Source organism: Populus trichocarpa, chromosome 3, assembly GCF_000002775.5.
Source record: "Populus trichocarpa isolate Nisqually-1 chromosome 3, P.trichocarpa_v4.1, whole genome shotgun sequence".
NCBI classification, from domain to species: Eukaryota; Viridiplantae; Streptophyta; class Magnoliopsida; order Malpighiales; family Salicaceae; genus Populus; species Populus trichocarpa.
The window spans coordinates 4,658,517-4,679,360 of record NC_037287.2 but is presented as its reverse complement, the minus strand read 5'-3'; the positions used below and the strand labels follow the sequence as shown (position 1 = coordinate 4,679,360).

Genomic DNA, 20,844 nt, shown 5'->3' with positions numbered 1-20,844 from the left:
TTCCCCTCAGTCCCTAGAGGCTTCTTGCTAGCCAGTTTTCCCCCCTTCTGCATAAACTTGAATCTGCTATACAAGGCTGGATGGGCAAGCACTTATCCTATGCTGGGCGTCTAGAGTTAATTAGATCTGTTCTCTTTGGCATGGTGCAATTTTGGCTCAACATTTTCCCCATGCCAGATATTGTCATCAACCAAATTACATGCATTTGTAGGAACTTCTTATGGACTGGTAACACTGCTAGAAGCAAGTCTGCCTTAGTTGCCTGGAAGCACATCTGTTTGCTAAAGAAATGAGGGATGCCTTGGGCTCTATGACATCAAGGCAAGGAACAACTGTTTCATTGCAAAGCAGCTATGAAATATTCATTTAAAAACTGACTCGATTTGGATTAGATGAGTGCACTATTTTTACTTGCAGGATAGTACTATCTGGTTGGTTCCTCTTCAAATAACCTCCTCTCCCTTATGGAAGTCCTTAATTTCTCTTCTAGATCAGCTCCTTGCAGATTGTGGGGGACAATCAGAAGTGATCTCCATGATGCAAAGTTGGGATAATATTTCTGAGCCTTTCTCGGGTTATGCTTATGAGTTTTTGAGATTTAAAGGAACCTCGGTGTCATAGGTTAAGGTTGTTTGGGAACCTTGGTGTTTACTAAGGCATAGTTTCATCCTTTGACTTGCTTTACTTGGGAGGCTGAGAACACGAGACAGGCTGCACTTTGTTGATGCTGATGCTAGCTGCGTCTTTTGTTAGGATCATGAGGAAAGCCATAATCACCTTTTCTTTTCTTGCAGTTGGACATCCCTCTTATGGTCGAAGGTTAAATCTTGGCTTCGACTCTGCCGAGGTATGGCCACCATTAGTAGTGTTGTTCGGGGCCTCAATCTCAAGGGGAAAAACGCTGTTGCAAAAAAGAAAAGGGTCTTCCTTAGCATTGTTGCCTACCTGATATAGAAAGAAAGGAATAGAAGAGTCTTTGAGAACTCCTGCACACTGGTTGAATCTTTATTTTGGAGATTTCAGGTTTTATTTTACATGATATTGCACTTTCATGAGTGCAATCACCTTCAAATTAATGTCAGCTAACTATATTAGTGGTTGTTCTCGATGAACTTTCCTGTGGGAAGCTGTCTTCTCTTCGGTTCACAGCCTTTCAAGCCGCATTGCATATGTTTCTTGTTGGGCCTTTGTTGTTGCTGTTTCTCTTGAAGATTTGTTATGCTGCATGGTACTCATGTGTTTTTTGCATCCTGGTTTGATATACTTTTGTGTTTTCTACTCCAATTGGTGCTCAGACTGTCTACTTGTCTTGACTTTTGCTTTGTATTAGGTTGGGAACCTTGTAATTTATGGTTCCTCACATAACCATTGTCTGCTAATCTTAGCTTGTTAGCTTCCTTTCCTTGGCTTTGATGTAAAGTTCTATCAGAGAGTTTGTTCCCTGCTTTTGTAAATTACTGTATACAAACTTGTTGGTTCTCCGGCATTGTAAATTTTTGATATATTAATATACTTACATTTTAATTAAAAAAAATGTATTCATTGTTGCTGCCATAGAAAACAAATTATTTCTTTGTATCAATGAAAGACTAAATAGACTAAAGCATTGTTTAGTTAAGACGAGGCTGAAAACAAAGAAAATATGCAACAGTGACTCAAAACGCTGAGCTCATTGAAAACTTGTTCCAAATGTACGCTCATTGCTTATAAAAAACAGAAGATCATCTCATAAACATCTTATTATTATAGTTAGTTAGGTATTTTCTGTTTTCTTGTTTTGGAACCCTAAGGATGCTGCTGGAACAGTAAATATGCATGAAAAGCAAAGAAAATGGATGTCATAGCTATGAATTAGTCAAAGAATGTGCAGAGCCAATGCAAAAAACCATGAGAAAAGCAATCGAACCATTTGATGTAAGACAACACTGAACGATAAGTCACACAACGCTATCTAAAATGAGTCGAACCTTCATCGTAAAAAAGTAGATCGCCAAGAGGCAATGTTTTCAATATTCAAAGCTTTCCAAGTAAAAAAAAAAGAAATCAAAAGAAGTGCCAATTTATAAGATAGGCATCACATCGTCTAATTAAGCATAAATCAAAATTTTAAAGGAGAAAGGTTTTTCTAAAAAATACTGCATCTCTTTCCCTTCTTGTTTTTTTTTTACAAAACTAAAGGCTAGTGTTAGCAAAAGCATACGTATATCTAAGATGCACGAAAAACTCCAGAGATTTAAAAAAGATTTTAAATCATAACTGCATTTTTTCTAGAAAGATTTGCAGACCACGACGAAGAATTAATATAAAGAACCACGGAAAAGCTTGTTTGTGAATGATTTTAAGGCTACCACAGAACACCTTACTCTAAACATAAAAATAAACCATCAAACATGTCACACATAAATATAAACTATATATATTGCTTAGGATCCATGTAAATATCCTGATAGGGTTCGTCTATCCTGGAAGGCGAAAGGGTTTTCCACAACTTGTGTGTTGTGGTGAAAAATACATCCAATTAAAATTGATGAATATTCAGGATAATTCTGATAATTTTTGATATTTAAATATCAGCTTACTTGTAAGTCCAACATTTATACCATAATATTGACCATTAATTCTCATGAATTAAAATTTTATTGGTTATAGAAATATTGGCTAAATCCTCATGGATTTAATAAACTGATTATTAAATTCAAAATCTAAGCTAAAAAAATAAAACATATTATGTATTTTATTTTTTAAACAAGATATGATTTTTGTATTTTTGAGAAAACTTGGTTGAATACAATTTAAAATAAAATTGTATTTTTGAAAGAAAGATTTTTGTTATGTAAAACTTGGCCCTTGTGTGAGTGTGTGTGTTTAGCCATCTATTTATGGGTGAAAATTTTCTTTAGCTTGAAGGCAAAACAAACCAAGATTAACCATTGAATTTCAAGAATAAATCTCAACCATTCATTTGATAACTTGGAGACAAAGAAAAGAAAAATGAACCTTTGTACTAAGAGAATGATTGTAGACTATTTGATTAAAAAAATGGGTTGCTTGGTGAGAGAGTTTTCAATTTTCAAATTGATCCTCTCCTTTCCACAATTATAATTAAATCCCTAAATATTAAATGCAATTTTTTCCTTTTCTTTTATTTTAAATTCTTTGGAAAAGACGTACATATTTTTTTTTGGGGTTTTGTTGTTTTTTTCGCTATTTTTTGGTTTTTGTTTTCAAAAACAAAGTAAAAAATTGGGTAATAACAAATGTCCTATCTTTACAATACTTACAGAGGAAAGACTTGTTAAGTACTTTGCATAGTAAGTTTGTGAAGACAAACAAATTGTTTTTCCAAAACTAATCTTCTCAAAGCGTCTAGTTCAGTTTACTTGAAACTCTGTTTTCGCAGCAATTCCCTTCAACCAAAACTATTATCAAACTATGTACATCTTGGTTGTCCTAAAATCTCAATCTGTCGACTCTCTTAAACCAAAACCAAAATCTTTGCCAAAAATTCAATCAACATGAGATCCCAATTTGGTGATCCCTTTTAACTAGAATAAAAATATAACACAGCTCGGCTAACTTGAAATCTCAATCTGACGATTCCCTTTAACCATAACCAATAGCTTGGTCAACTTGAGATCTCATTTGGCGATCCCTTTTAACTAAAACCAAAATATGAAACATCTTGGCTAACTTGATATCCCAATTTGGCGATTCTCTTTAACCAAAACCAATAGCTCGGTTAACTTGAGATCCCATCTGGCGATCCCCTTTAACCAGAACAAAAAAGTTACCTTCAACTTGGTTAACCTGAAATCTCAATCTAGAGACCCCTTTTAACCAAAACCTTAGTCTTTATCTCCAACTCGGTCAACTTGAGATCCCATATGATGATCCCCTTTAACCAGAATCAAAATGTTGCCTTCAACTTGGTTAACCTGAAATATCAAACTAGAGACTCTTTTTTAATTAGAACCTTGGTCTTTATCTTCAACTCAGTCAACCTAAGATCTTATCTAGCGATCCCCTTTAACCAGAATCAAAATGTTGCCTTTAACTCAATTAACCTGAAATCTCAATCTAGAGACCCTTTTAAACTAGAACTTTAGTCTTTCTCTTCAGCTCGGTCAACCTAAAATCTCAATTTAACGATTTCCTTTAACTAGAACCAATAGCTCGATCAACCTGAGATCATAATCTGATAATTTCCTTTAACTAGAACCAAAATCTAAAAAACAACAGATAAACTGAAATCCTAATTTGGCGATTCCCTTTAACCAAAATGAAAATGTTTGCCTTCAGCTCGGTTAACCTGAAATCCCAATCTAGAGACCCCTTTAACCAGAACTTTGATTTTTATCTTTAGCTCGGTTAACTTGAAATCTCAATCTAGAGACTCCTTTAGCCAGATCTTTAGTCTTTTTCTTCAGCTCGGTCAACCTGAATTCCAATTTGATTATTCCTTTTAACTAGAACCAATAGCTCGGTCAACTTGAGATCCTCATCTAGGAATCCCCTTTAATCAGAACCAAAATGTTGCCTTCAGCTTAGTTAACCTGAAATCTTAATCTAGAGACGCCTTTTAATCAAAACCTTGGTATTTGTTTTGATCTCGGTCAATCTGAGATTTAATCTGGTGATCCCTTTTAACGAGAACTAAAATATTATCTTCAGCTTAGTTAACCTGAAATCTCAATCTAGAGACTCCTTTTAACCTGAACCTTGGTCTTTGTCTTCAGCTCGGTAAACCTAAGATTTCAATCTAGCAATTCTTTTTAACTAGAACCAATAGCTTGGTTAACCTAAGATTCCAGTATGTTATTAAATATCATGGGAAGGTACTGTATCCTATTTTTCTCCTCGAAACTAGTTACACTTTTTTGTTCACATGGATTTTTAATACTATCCAGTCAAGATTTTACCTTGGGGAAGTCGGAAATGGGGCTGCAATGAAACTTATTGTCAACATGATCATGGGCAGGTTCTACCAAGTTCCTTTGTCAATTGTTTTCTGTTTTGCTTCTGTGCTGGATTATATTGTGACACCTGGTGTTTTCAACAATTTGCAGTATGATGGCAACCTTTTCTGAAGGGTTGCTTCTCAGCGAGAAAGGAGGACTGGACCCAAATGTACTGGTTGAGGTATTTGTGAGCAGAGAAAATCTTGTTAGATTATGTCGTGTCACTTGTCATCAAACCCCATGAAGATTAACTGAATTCATACTCTTGTTTGTTTTTTATTGGATTATTCTTGTTCTTTCTATCTCATTCGAACATGCACAATGATAATCATTGCTCTGCCGTGCTCTGGAAAATAAATGAAGAAACTCGTTGATTTTCAGTCTGTTTTATTTCTTCGTCTGCGTTTGTTTGTGTAAGAGAGAGAGAGAGAGAGAGAGGTTCTGAATGATGCTTAACTAAAATTCCTTGGTCAAAATGAATCAAGGTGTTGCACCCTTCTTGTTCAATAACAGCACTTAATGGAAGAGTACATCCAAAATGGACCTCATTTGTTAGGTGTTCTGGCTTGAAAAACTCTTAAAATTAAAGCGTGCACTCTTCTTCCTTGTCTTTGTTGCTAAAACTAAAAGCCTCTAGTATATAGAATGATGTTATCTTTTTTATTTTATTTTATTTTGTTGTTTTTGAAGGCATCTATTGAAGCCTCGTAGGAATCTTCTTACATAGGTGAAGTTGCAGGTAGTGTCACTGGGTGCCATTAGTGCACCGATGTATTCGCTGAAAGGTCCATCAATGGTCAAATCTCTATACCCCACTGCTTTTCCCTTAAAGCATCAGCAGAAGGTTTGTAGATATTCTAAATTGCAGACACTATTTAAATCAACGCTGTCATCTCAAAAATGAAGTCAATGGTTTCAGGACATGAGACTTGCCCTGGGATTAGCAGAATCTGTTTCCCAACCCACTCCAATTGCAGCAGCTGCAAATGAACTATACAAGGTAGCAAAAAGTCACGGGCTTAGCGATAGTGATTTTTCAGCAGTGATTGAAGCACTCAAAGGAAAAGTGCAATCCTGAGCAAACTCGTGTGTTTTTTTCCTGGTTACGAAGGAGAGGCTTGTACCTGAGATCTCGAGTTTTCTTGTATGTCATCATCACCAGCTTGTGGTCTTTTTTCTGTGTTAATACAAGTCTGTCGGAAAAAAACTGCGGAGTCCCTAAACTAGACTATTGATAGTTTCTGAACAAGGAATTTACCATAATTAATAATTGATGGACAAATTCATTGCAAAAAACCACAAGGAGTAATTTATACTTTACTTAAAGAAACAATGCACAACACGAAACAAGATAAAAGAATCCTATCTATACTTTACTTAAAGTGGAAATCTATTCTAAACTCCAAAGTGACATGAGTGAATTTTGCTTTGTCCCAGATGAAAAATTGGTATTAATTTCATCCTGAAGCTGATCCTTCCTGGCTTTACTTGACAGTTAAACTTGAAATCGATTCCAATGGGCTGTATGCTCGAACCCCTTAACAGCATCAGATAGATACCAAAGTCATGACAACCAGAAACACATCACTTTCTCAACTTATAAATAAAAACCTGTAAGCTCACATCGACATCTCCTTCCCTCATAAGAGAAAACTAAACTCACTTTCCCTCCTTTTCTAGGCTATTTTATTTTCCCATCCCCCAAACATTCCCGTATGAGTAACTATCACTACTAAAAAATGGAGTAATTAGCAACGGACTGTTCCGTTGCAAATAACACTAAAATCCGTTGCTAAAACAATTTAGCAACGGAATCAGCAACGGCAAAAATCCGATGCAGATTTGTCGTTGCTGATTTTTTTGCAACGGATTTATCCGTTGCTGATTTGGCAGCAACGGATAATCCGTTGCTAATTGTCAGCAACGGATTTTCCGTTGCAAAACTAGCAACGGATAAATCCGTTGCTAGTTTTGTGAATCAGCAACGGATTCTCCGTTGCTGATTCATGCATCAGTTTTGTTTTTATTAAATTAATTTTTATTTATTTATTAAAATGAATTTTAATTTATTAATTTAATTATTTATGGATATTTTAAAAGTTGTAGAATTTATATAACCAACATAAATTAATTAATATTAAAAATAATTATATCATTAATAAAAAAAACAAAATAAAAATAATATTCATATTATAAAAATTTAGTTAAACTTGCATTAATACAATTAAGTTCAAATACAATAAAAAAAAAACAACAAAAGATACAATCATGGTGCTGGTTGCGAAGACGAACCATGATATTGTGGATCAATACAAAATTGATCAGGATATAAAGGTCGAGGTGTAGGTCGAAAAATTGGTTGAGATGCGGGACCCATAGGTGTCATTATCTGAGGAGCCATAGGTGGCGGTATTGATGGAGTCAAAGGTGGTGGCATACCTTGATCAATATTTGATGTCCCACCATGGTATCCAAGATTGTTCACAAGATATTCTTTCATGGAATCCATCTGCCGTTTCATTTCAAGAATAAAATCATCTTTTTTCTTTATCTCCTCTTCTTTATCCTTTATCTCCTTTTGCAATGCTCGATACGATGAACTGGGATATGATGACTCCACCGAGTAGGAATGTGATGAAGAGCTTGTACTAACTTTTGATTTTGGCATACGAGGTGCACCATATACCCTACCCTTTGTAACTCCTCCTGAAGCCACACACCAAGCTGCTCCATCAAATGAAGGATGATTTTCCCGATCAGTTCCATACTTTGAAATCATCTCCATTTTATAATTTTCCTACAAATAAAATACATGCAATAATAAATTAATTTGAATGTTGAATAATACTTAAGTTATATTAAGAAATAATCAAATAAAAATACATACAACCACTTTTTTAGACTTGTTGTCGACGAAGCTACCAGATTGCTTAATACTTTGATGCAAAGCTGAAAAGACATCATCCCATGGAGGTTCTTTTCCACCAGCTTCCTCTTGCTTTCAAGATTAATAAATATTATAAAAGATAAATATACAAATTTTAATTTATTATCTTAAGCATAAAAAAAAAATCCATACCATGTTAGCTCGATATGATGCAAATGACACTGTTCCTCCAGAATGAGTGCTTATTTTGCCATCTGTTTTGGTTAATCGATTCCTCCTAGCAGATTCAGATCTCCTTTGAAATTCAAGGGTGGACCAAACATCTTTGATCATTTGATTCCAGTCATCATTGTTTATCCAGGCAGGACCTTTATCAAGACAATCTATAATATTTGTAGTGTTTTCTTTTGACATAGCTTTCTTGCGAGCTCGTGTCAATTGTTGATTCAAAGCTATCCTAGCCTTATCTTCCCAAATATTACGAACAATCGACTCATCTTCCTCAGGAAAGGAATATTTTTTCTACCAAATAATATATATACCAAGTAAAAAGAGTGCACAAAATTTCAAATTATATAAATAATTAATCATATTGTGTTATCTTGTTCAGAATTTGCAAGATGATGTAATAACTAAAGAAATTAAATGATATTAAAGAGTAAACAAGAAATAAGAACAAATTATAACACAAATCAGTCATAGCTATTCAGTTGATAATTTTCATAATTCTACATTAAAGTGAAAAAAATTGAAAAGATTATTATGGCAATTAGTGTTGGTTCTTACCTTAAACTCTTTAAAGAGTTCATCCCTGCACATTGGATCTACTTTTTCCCAAGAGTGCCATGCTCCCTTAAAATTGGACCTCAAAATATCTCCGATTGCACGGCCACACGATGCGTTATTGAACCTAAAAATATATAATAACAAACTTATATTAAACAAATAATTACACAATAATAAGTAATTGTTTTCATACTTGAAAATATAACCTTAATAAGTTAGTTATTAAAAGTTTGAACTTACTCTGTTGTTCCATACAAACAAAGCTCTTTTTTTCTTGTTATTGGATCTATTGTCGTGTCAAAACCCTTCCTTTTAACACTTTGATCATAATTGTATGGAGAAGATGTTGAACCGTGATATGATGGAACACCATCTTGATCCTCATCACATACATCTCTCTCATCACATACACCTCTCTCATTACTACCGTCTCCCTCATCTTCATTTCTAATGTTCACATCATCATCATTACCATCAACTCTCCCATAAGTCCCATATAAATTATGTCCTCCAGAAACAAGTTGGTTATCTCGATAAAAACCTCCTTGAGTTTGAAGCAAATCTTGAAAACGAAAGCCCTCACAATATTGATATGCATCAACCCTCCCATAATCATGTTGAGGAGGATGTGTACTCCCCAAAGTGGGTATATAATACTCATTTACGTTCTGATACACAGGTTGATGAAATGTGGATCCTTTGTTATTATGCCTTGATGTAGTTTGAAATGACTTGGATGAAGTGGACCTGTCACTCCTTGATGTGGACCTGTCACTCCTAGATTCTAATATGGATCCTCGTCGAGGCATGCTAAAAACCAGAAAAAATAACTAACATTTAATATGAATATATACAACATAACAATAAATTAGCTCATATTTAAACTATCAGGAACAAAAAATTCACAGATATTTTTCCAAGACTGCCATAACTAGAATGAAAACAAACTGTTAAATCTCATTTTTTTCCCAATTCATTACAAACAATATCTAGATTATGATGTTCAAAATCAGTATAGATTGTCCACTTAATAGTCATCACTCCAAAAAATATTATACTTCAAATAAAATAATTACTGTAACAAAACCAAATATATAAATAACATCAAGACAATTTCATTAAGCATTCCTTGCAATGACAAAACTCAGCCATGAAGTTTAAATTGTCAAAAGCCAATTAACACAAACAATAATAAAAATAAAAATCTAAATAATTAATTAAGCAGAAATCAAAATTTATAAGTATGCTTACCTTAATGTTTGGTCCTATAAATCAAAACATTGAGTAGGAAAAACCCTTTCTTTCACGCTTCAGCATCTGTAAGCCAAAAAACGAATCACAAAATAAAATATAACATCAGAATCACAATTTAAAGATTGATACTTGAAAGGTTATAAATGGTTTCAAAGGTGAATGAAAATGATTTATGTAATGTGATGCATAACACACACTTGAATAAAATAATAAAAAAAACATTGAAAGCCTAAATATTGTGAAATAATATGAGTTCATTCATACATATAATAAAGATAATTCATTACATATACTACAAAATATAATTAACTTGTGCTACTCATTATTATCATCATTCCTAACCATCACCACCATAACAATCATCATCATCATCATCTTCTTCTTCTTCTTCACCATCACCATCACCATCACCATCACCTTCTTCTTCATCATCTTCATCTTCATCTTCATCATCTTTGTTTCCCCAATTCATGTCAAGTTGAATCAATTCATGTTGCCCAATTTCTTCATAATAAGATGATTCAACAAGTATATTTGGATCATCAAGTGTTGGAGTAGGAAGGACACGACATGGTTGAGAAATCTCATCTGATTGATCAACATCAAATGATCTCACATTGTTGGCATCTTCAATAAATTCACCCATGTCAACATTATAACGACTTCTAGCAGTTGTCTTAATAATCGTCCACCATTCAGATGATTTATTACCAGGTGGATATGTATAGTAGACTTGTTGACATTGTTGTGCTAACACAAAATCTTCATTTCCATGTAGTCGAGATGTATGCTTGATTTCAACCAAACCATTCGAAGGATGCACTCTAATCCCTCGTTTTGTATCATACCAATTACATTTAAACATAAATAACTTGCACTTACTCCCCAAGTATTTTAGCCGAACAACTTCTTTAAGCATTCCATAATAATCACGTTCATTATCATCATAGCAACTTCCTTTCACACAAACTCCACTATTCATTGTCTTTTTAAAACGGCCATAACATTGAGTATGAAATTTAAAACCATTCACATAATACCCATTATAACATTTCACTGAAGTTGAAGGGGCCATAGCAAGTCCAAAGAGCTGATTTTCAATTCCGTTAGATTGGTATTCCACCTAGCATAATAGTTAACTCCATAAGAAATAATGATTTAAAAGAGATTAATAATATTTTTAAAGTAGCTAATTGACATAAAATATAAATTAATTTTATTAAAATACTTACATTATTTTTTAACCAATTTGGAAAGATCGCTTCGCATAATTTTTCAATTTCACCATCACTCGCATATGGTTGTTGTGACTTTAGCTCTTGTCGACATTGCCTAAAATTTTAAAATGTTAAAGTTAATAATAAATTATTATAAATTTAGTACAAAATAATATTTCATACTTACTCTAAATAAGGCTTCAGTTCTTGACAATTGAATATCACATAGTTATGCGCAATTTGCATTTCAGCATGTGACAACTGCCTTTTATAAAATCTTTTGGATAATTTTTTCCCTGGATAGGAAAAAATAGAGAGACATCCATCTACACTTCTAAGGCCACCATCATCATTCCGTGGAACTCGATTCCAAATTGTTTGCACGTCATCACCAAAATAATGAGATGCAAAATTGGTAATTTCATCAATCAAGTATGCTTCACATATGGAACCCTCAACTTTAGCTTTATTGGTCACTTTCTTCTTCAAATAAAACATATACCTATATCATTTCTGTCAATTAGTTTATTTTTAAAAAATAAAAAGTGAATAAAATTAACATAGTATGAAAACATACCGTTCAAATGGATACATCCATCGATATTGAACTGGTCCACCAACTTTTGCCTCGTAAGGTAGATGTATCGTCAAGTGTTCCATGGAGTCAAAGAAGGATGGAGGAAAAATCCTTTCAAGTTTGCAAATTATTTCAATTATATTCATCTGCATTAACTCCATATGCTGGGCATTTAAATTTGTTGAACAAATATCTCGAAAAAATACGGACAGTTCAGTTAATGCCTCCCACAGTGGCCTAGGTAAGTAAGGTCGGAAAGCGGTTGGAAGAAGTCTTTGAATGAAGACATGACAATCATGGCTCTTCATCCCCGAAACCTTACATTGTGCCTCTTTCACACATCGTGAAATGCTTGAAGCATAACCATCAGGAAATGATAATTCCTTCATCCATGACAAAACTTCTTGTTGTTGTTTCTTGTGCAGACAATAAGTGCCTTTAGGTTTGTAAAGCCGACCACTCATATCTTGTTGCAAATGTAAATTTGGCTTCTGACAATACAATTGAATATCCAACCTAGCCTTTAAATTGTCCTTGCTTCTATTCGGACAATCCATTACTGTATAAAAAATATTGTCAAAGACATTTTTCTCAATATGCATGACATCAAGATTATGACGAATCAAATTTGTATGCCAATATGGAAGCTCCCAGAAAATGCTCTTCTTCACCCAATTGTGCTTAACACCAAAGCCAGGAATTTTATCATTATATGATGAACCTCCATTATGTCCCTCAGTATACTTGGACACTTCATTTAACATTTCCAAACCAGATGGACGAGGTAAAGGAGGAAGCCTTTCAATTACTCCTTTCAAAAACTTATCAGATTGAAATCTATATGGGTGGTTCATGGGTAGGAATCGTCGATGACAATCAAAAAATGTAGTTTTCCCCCCATTTTTTAATCTAAAAGCCTTGCTATGCTCCATACAATAAGGACAAGACAAATTTCCATGAGTACTCCACCCCGATAACATGCCATATGCTGGAAAGTCACTAATGGTCCACATCAAAGCTGCCCTTAATTGAAAATTTTCCTTTCTGTATACATCATATGTTTCAACACCAAAAAACCACAAATTCTTTAACTCATCAATCAAAGGTCTTAGAAAAACATCAAGCTTTTTACCCGGATTCTTTGGCCCAGGAATCATCATTGTCAAAAACATGAATGGTCTAGTCATGCACTTCCACGGAGGCAAATTATAAACAGTCACAATTACTGGCCAACAAGAGTATGTATTTGAAGACATGTCAAATGGACAAAACCCATCAGTGCACAACCCTAACCGAATATTTCTCGGATCTGATGCAAAGCTTAAGTGGACACGATTAAACTCCTTCCAGGCCTCCCTATCAAATGGGTGCACCATAACCCCATTATCAGACTTATGAAAATGATGCCATGTCATATCTTTGGCATGATATGGAGACATGAATAGTCTCTGAAGCCTTGGTGTTAGAGGAAAGTATCGGAGTTGCTTCTCCGCCTTATTGGAACCTTTACTAGTTGGATTTCTAGGTTTGTATCGTGAACTTCCACAAAAATCACAATTTATTTTCATTGCATCTGCCCCATAGTACAACATACAGTAATTAGGACACACATCATATTTCTCATAACCAAGTCCAAGTGGCCGCATAAATTTCTTGGCATCATAAAAATTTGAAACCAAATTTTCATCATTAGGCATGCAACTTTTTGTAAAGTCAATGAAATTGTTGAAGGCATTCTGAGTCAAATTTAAAGTTGACTTCATATTAAGCAATTGTATACAAGCAGATAATTTGGATTGCTTGGTACACCCATCCCACAACGGCTCCTCCGCAGCTTTCAAAAGCTTAAAAAATTTAGTTGCATCCGGATTTGGAATTTCTCCTGCTACCACAGGACTAGACACATTATCATTGTAGAATGCATCACCCAACCCCACTGCATCCATAACCATATTCCTATATGGATTCTCTAGACAAACATCATTCACAACATGACTCATTCCAATCGATGAAGGTCCAGCCAATATTGGTTCTGCGACATAAGGCTCCCCATGTACAGTCCAATTTTCATAACAAGGTAAAAAACCTTTTGTCAATAGATGTTTACAAACATCATCTTCCTTTAAAAACTTTTGATTTTTGCACCTCACACAAGGACATCTAATTTTTCCCCCAGATATATTTTTATCAATTGAAAATGCAAAATTGATAAATCTTCTAACACCGGTAATGTATTCAGGACGAAGGCGACCATCCATAAGACGACGATACATCCACGATCGATCATCCATGTTAATCTAATTAACATGACAACACCAATAAGCATTTTTTGAAATAAGCATACTTCTTTAACTACTAGTACTTAAACAATCTTTTAAAATAAAATATGTTCGGTTAGTATTTTATATTTTCATTTATATTTTCTAACTAGTGACAAAAGTAGACTTTTAGATTATGTTCGGTTAGTATTTTATACAGCATAAATGGATGAAGAAAAAAATATATTTAGTTGAACAAATATTAAATAAATTTATCTTTATAATAGTTTTGGAGTTCATTTTTTTTATTGGTCCTTCTAACTTTTGTTACCACCTCAAGTAGTTTTTTTTTTATTTGGATCATTTTATTTTTATTGGATCCATCAAACTTTTTATTTTTATTCGGATATTTTTTTGCTCAACTAAGAAATGGTAAATGAAATCAGAAACATGCGAGGTAATACAAGATTAAAGAATTTTTTTCAATTTTTAAAAAAGATAAAAATGCAATATAAAAAAAAAAATTTATTATGTATTACAATAGTTACTCACATTTGTATCTTTGTCTCTTATCATATACATTGTATCTATCTTTTATGTCGTAGTGAAATAATAATTAAATAATAATTATAATACTGGTGGATTAAAATATAAATACATTTGTTTTATAAATTTTGTAGGCACAATCCAATTTAGTTGATTACAAGTTCTACACGGACGAGCAATAAATATTGTTAATATTTATGGTTAAGGTAATGGAGGTGTGAATATATTTATGTTAAACCTCTTTCTATGAAATACTTATTATTTATATTTTGTTGTGTAATCAAAGTTTATAGTTAAGCATGTAAATTAAGTATTAGTCTCTTGGATGAGGATTTGTTGTTGTATTATGACATTTTTTTTAAAAAATATCAAATTAATATTCTTATATTTTTAAATAATTTTAATATAACAATATTAAACAAATTATAAAAATTTATTTTAATATAATTTCAATAAAAAATCACACGACATTATTTTATTTGCGTGGGTATACATGTTTTCCACGCGTAATTATAATTGCAATCACCGAATTTAAAGAATACTATTAGTCTCTTGGATGAGGATTTGTTTTTGTATTATGACATTTTAAAAAAAAATCAAATTAATATTCTTATATTTTTAAATAATTGTAATATAACAATGTTAAACAAATTATAAAAATTTATTTTAATATAATTTCAATTAAAAATCACACGACATTATTTAATTTGCGTGGGTATACATGTTTTCCACGTGTAATTATAATTGCAATCACCGAATTTAAAGAATACTTACTTTTCCGTAAAACTCCTAAAAGTGGTTTTGCATTTTCCAAAGTGTTGAAAAACAATTTAAACATTTCCTTCAAACATCAATATCTCTCACCCATTTCTCCCATCTCTCCCTCAAAATCCGATCAACAGAATTCAATATCAAATTCAACAGATTTCAAGCTGTTTCAACAGAATTCTTATTTTATCAATTATGTTGTGCATATAGTAAAAGGAATCAACTTTTCCATCATTGTAATGTAAGTATTGTTATTTACCACACACCTAAATGTGTAATCATGTTTCTGAGAGTTTGATTGTACTCAATATCAGATGTAATGAAAGAAAATCATTCCATTAGTTTTCTTATACAAACTGTCAATATTGTCCCAATGAAAGGCAAAGTTCCAACTACTTGAAAAGATTACAATAGGCATGCCCAACAGAAAAATTACGCACGATATAATTAAGCAACCATGTAAAAATGGAGCAAAATAGACTTACCTAAGCCCCAAGAATCAATGGCACAAGGTGGAGGTTTTCTTATTGCAACCCAATCAGATGTAGCATATTGTGATCCAATAAGCCATTCATATTGCTGGAAAAATAAAAAACATAAACAGTATGTTACACCCATCAAGTTATAACAATTGCTAGTCTTTAAAACAAATTAGTGCTTTCCTCTATAATCCTTTATCCTTTGTGTGATTGGAAATGGATCTATACTAATTAGTGCTTTGCTAGAACTGACTTCACAGTGTAAACATCAAGCTCCCATCTTTTATATTCATTCCAAACAAGATCATGACCTTGTGAACCGAAAACAGCAAAAGAGTGTCTAATATTTCCAATTTCACAATTTAAATGGTCAAGTCCAGTGACCTCACAACACTTGACCCTAGCCTTTTCCACAAATAATTCTAACAAGCCCATGCGATTGCTTGTAGTTTGTTAACTGATCCTATATCCACTGATAATGGCTAAGCAAGCAAAGATTTTCACCATCAGTTTGCATCATTCACACAGAGAAACTCAGCTAACTGACTAAAAAATGAACCATTGCACAATGCTGGTGCATTTTACATGTATCATTACAGACAAACCTGCTAAAAAACATGCAATTGTTTCTGCAATTACACAAGTTGGCTCCAAACAATTTGCTACTTAGTTCATGCAACAATCAGAGTCATCTAAAACATGGAATGTGGAAAGGAAATAACTGGAAGTGTGAATAATTTACAGACAGAGTCTGAAGGTCCAGCCCACAAAGTAACAACTGCTGGATTAGGTATTTTAGGAAGAAGGATGTGTATTTCTCAACAATGACAGAAAAGTGAACTTGTGCCATTTCAAAGGTTGATGTTTAAATAATGTTCTTCTTTTGTACCAGCTTTTCACATAACAGAACATACGATGAAACTCATGCATTGCCACAGCGAGAGGCCTAATTATTTGATACAAGGAAGCATTTACACGAAATTGCTAAAAGGAAGTCAGTAAGCCCCAAGAAAAGAAGGGAAGAAGAAGGATGAGGTTACTGTGGCAGCAAGCAACCAGGACCTAGGATTTCAATATCTAAATGCAATTATATCATGTAATTAATGTGCTAAGCTACTTGGTAGATTCATAACACTATTCTAGTACATGTATTCAGTAAGCTTATTAAATAGATTGAGGGTAATCCAAAACAACAATTACTGCATAATCCAAAACAGCAGCTGTGTGGGAATATAAAAAGGATATGGTGTAAATTATAAATAAGAAGGAATCGCAGAAAATAAAATCTTCAATTAATAAAATTTATTACTAGCCATTTCATCAATTCTTGAACTGTTAAAACATAAAACCAGCACAACAATCATCAGTTCATCTTGATAAGGTAAATGCGCTTACTATTTGATCATAGGCATCTATTCCTTCACTGTCTAACAGTAAGACATTGTATTGAGTTCCATCAAGGTCAGTTCTCTAATGTGGCAGTTCCTTTTGTACATGGCCGATGAGTGGATGCTACTTGAAATCCACTGCTCCTGCCAAGAAGATACAATACACAATTCCACCTCTTAGTTAATAACTGACACATGAGGTCAGTTGCAGAAATGGAATGTCATAACAATTAACTCTAAAATAAGCTTCAACAAACAAAATTCCAGTAGACATTCATTGATAAATCTACTAGTGTACATCTTAGGTAAAGGAATTGTGCATAACATCTTAAACCCATCCAGTTATAACACTTGCTAGTCTTTTAAAACAAATCCAAGTTAAACTATGAAAAACAGAAAGGATATCCAAGTTAAACTATTAATTTTTAATATTTTTTTGGCACTTGTCTTCTCATCACAATTTTCTTCTTCTAAGATCTAACCTGAAAAATTTCAATCTTAAACATGATTCATTTTGAAATTTTAAAATAACTAGCATTTAATTTATAACAAGGAAATAACTTATGGTTTCCAAAAACATAATGACTAACTTATAAAATCATAAAAAATGCATGGACTAAATTATAATTAACTGTAATTAACAATGGTAGCAGATGCAGAAAATGGTAACAGTTTGTATAAAAACAGTAAATGACATGTAGAAAAATTGCATGAACAAAGGAAGCTGGATGCATTAAATGATATTCCATGTAAATGACATGTAGTATAAGAGCACAAGACCTCTAAAGGACAAAGCATTAAGGAGACCATATTAAATAATAGTAAGAACGCAACACACCGCTTTCATGCCAAGAAGAACCCAAAGGCTGATTAATTATTGAGGAAGATAACTTGATGCCACGCTTAAAAACCTAAGCCATCATATTGAACAAAGTCATGTCAGGACCCAGAAATTAAAAAAAAAAAAAAGCCAAATAACAAAGCAAGCATTAGGTACTGTAACAAAATGAGCAAATATTACAGATTTTTATCCAAAATTCAATAGCTGAAGCATACATATAGATGAGTCATATAACCAGTTCCAAACTCCCTATTATCTCTAGAATGCCTTTGAGTTGAAAAAAATAAAATAAAAAAATTGTTAAATTAAGAAAATTTTTAAAAACAGAGAAAGAATATTAAAAAAATAAATGAAATTAAATAGTGAAATTACTATATTTCATGTACTAAAAAATCATGTCCCATTTCTTACATTGTTTCTCTAACTTTTTTAAATTCTCAATGTGACTATCATATTAAAAGCCTGCCACCTAAACCATTTGGTGATCAATAACGTTTCCAAATCATGCATGCTGACCTCAAGACAGGACAATGAAATGAAAACAGCAACATATATAGCTAATGTGGGAAATTAACTGATCACCATGCAAGGAGGAGGCAACCATGAATTCTAACCTCTTTCACTACACAATTCTGCTACTTATATATATAATAAGTAAAACAGCAAGAAAAAAAATAATGAATGAAGAAACAAAAATAAAACAACAATCTTATTAATGAAACACAACATCAACAAGCAAGTTTCCTTATATATATATAAGCATATGAATACATTCAAAACACCTAGGTGTCTGCACACAGGAGGACAAAAAGACTTGCAGACATCAAAGAACACCCAACATCAATAATACTAATTGTTAAAAATTAAATTGGGGGGTTTTGATAAATTTTTAATTAAACATGCATAATTCCCATCAATCACTCTCTTCCAGACACAAGAATTGCCAGCATTCAATTTATGAACCGTAACCCTAAAAATTAATTTGGGGGTTTTCATAAATTTTCACTTAAACGTGCATAATTAGGATATAAATCATGGTAAAAACATTTCATAAACCTTATATTTTCGAATTAATAGCCTAAAACCATTATTCACAGTATCGGGAAAAAAAATTCTTACCTGTGTTCTTCAGTTACAGGTGAGGGAGATGGATCAACACGACAGAATAACACCTGAGATTGGGAAAGCTAGGTTAGAACTGTTTAGTGTAACTTAAATTGAAACAAAGAAAACAAAAACCATAAATTAATTACCTGAGCTATCGAAGAAAACAATGCAAAACCTAACCCGTTTACAGAGAAGGGGTAAAACAGGATGTTCGATGGTGATGATGATGGATCTGGTGCGATGTTGCCATGGGTCTCTGTTTTTGTTGGTTTGCAGAGAAATATTGAAACTGTTAAGATGAAGGAGAAGAAGATGAAGAAAAAAAATAGGGTTGCTGAAGACGAGTGCGAAGATGATGAACAGTTTCGGGTAAAGGAAGATGAAATCGATGAAGAGAGGGTGATTGTTGAACAGTTAGGAATCGATGTTATTGGGGACGAAGAAGGATACTGGAAGAGTGGAAGTGAATTAATTTTCAGCGTAAATGGTTGTTGGATCTGTATTTCGGTGTGGGGGGAGAGAGTGAAAATAAACGGTTCAGATTTTATGCAATCAACGGTCTACATAATTTTAGTTTTATATTAACATTTTAATTTTTTTTTTCAATTAGCAACGGAATATCCGTTGCTAAATTCAACGTAAATTTTGCAACGGATTATCCGTTGCTAAAGTCCGTTGCTAATATTAAAAAAATAATATATGTTTCATCCGTTGCAAATCCGTTACTGAATTTAGCAACGGAATTATCCGTTGCTAAATTCAGATGCAAATACCCCCTGTTTTTAGTAGTGTATAACATGAAGGTGTCATCGTCTCCCAAGGTCAGCAAACACGTGGAGTGTCTCAGACATCTTCAGGTTGGTGTATTTATCTACTTTGTACAAGAAACATTGTGCTGTTTATGTTTTCATAAGCTTGTGTTATTTTATAGCCCAGTTTTCAACATTTTTGTTAAGTTTTATTACATGTATAGATGATCATGACATGCTTAATTACATACGCGAATTGATGTATTCTGCAGAGCCAACATGATGAGCTGGAAGCACAGTTTCTTGAGGAGAGAAAGGCATTAGAAGCTAAATACCACAAGCTTTATCAACCACTATACACTAAGGTATGTATTGTCTTTGCATTAATACTTCTGCATGTGTAACGTGAATGTTGAATCAGAGGTAGCATGCATTGCAATTAATATTTATGTAATTAATTTAAGTTTTTGATGGGCTCTCGGCGCAGAGATATGAGATTGTGAATGGTCTAAAAGAAGTTGACGGGGTTATGTCTGCTGAATTAGATAGCATAAAAGAGGATCAAGCTATAGAAGGTATTAGCGTATATTTTTAACAGTATATCTTGTTTTTGGCAAACATACATGGAGTATTTGAAAGCAATGCCTTATATTGAACTTAAGAGTATAGTACTTCTTCAATGCAGAGAAAGGAGTGCCTGAATTCTGGCTCACTGCAATGAAAACTCATGAAGTACTCGCAGAGGAGGTATGCAAGGCGTGCGCACATATATTTCTTCCTTTTGGATTGATCACTGTGTAATGTGATTTATCAATTGATTCTTGCAATAGATTAAGGGACAAGATGAAGGAGCCCTAAAGTTCATAAAAGATATCAAGTGGTCGAGACTTCAAAATCCTGAGGGTTTCGAGCTGGAGTTTTACTTCAACCCTTGTCCTTACTTCAAAAATTCTGTCCTGACAAAGACTTATCACATAATTGATGAATCTGATCCTTTTTTGAGTCAAGCAATTGGGTAGTTAATTATAT

General features: G+C 33.2%; 3 protein-coding genes across 32 annotated transcripts in view; 2 read left to right on the top strand and 1 right to left on the bottom strand.

Annotated features, from left to right (window-relative positions):
* Positions 1–6,230, top strand: part of LOC112327026 (glyoxylate/succinic semialdehyde reductase 2, chloroplastic) — a 31,545-nt gene extending 25,315 nt beyond the window's left edge. The window contains exon 13 of the mRNA XM_052451089.1: positions 6,083–6,230. The gene's annotated coding sequence lies outside the window, so the exon portion shown is untranslated. The remainder of the gene's footprint in view (positions 1–6,082) is intronic.
* Positions 1–20,844, top strand: part of LOC18096801 (uncharacterized) — a 92,884-nt gene that overhangs the window by 20,311 nt on the left and 51,729 nt on the right. For 6 of the 30 annotated variants that reach the window (XM_052451070.1, XM_052451065.1, XM_052451063.1 and 3 more), the window contains exon 2: positions 20,088–20,180. The exons of 14 other annotated variants lie outside the window; for them this stretch is intronic. In XM_052451070.1, the coding sequence (XP_052307030.1) occupies positions 20,088–20,180 (93 nt within the window). Of the gene's footprint in view, positions 1–19,862; positions 19,924–20,087; positions 20,181–20,302; positions 20,391–20,500; positions 20,563–20,645; positions 20,831–20,844 lie in introns of those variants that run through there. 10 more of the 30 variants (XM_052451061.1, XM_052451062.1, XM_052451059.1 and 7 more) reach the window with 7 other exon arrangements.
* Positions 10,965–13,057, bottom strand: LOC112325370 (uncharacterized). Its single transcript, XM_052451087.1, has 3 exons — positions 11,680–13,057; positions 11,290–11,604; positions 10,965–11,217 (listed from the first exon to the last, which is right to left on the bottom strand). The coding sequence occupies exons 1-3, from the start codon at positions 13,053–13,055 to the stop codon at positions 10,992–10,994; spliced, it is 1,917 nt and encodes a 638-aa protein (XP_052307047.1). The 5' UTR covers positions 13,056–13,057; the 3' UTR covers positions 10,965–10,991.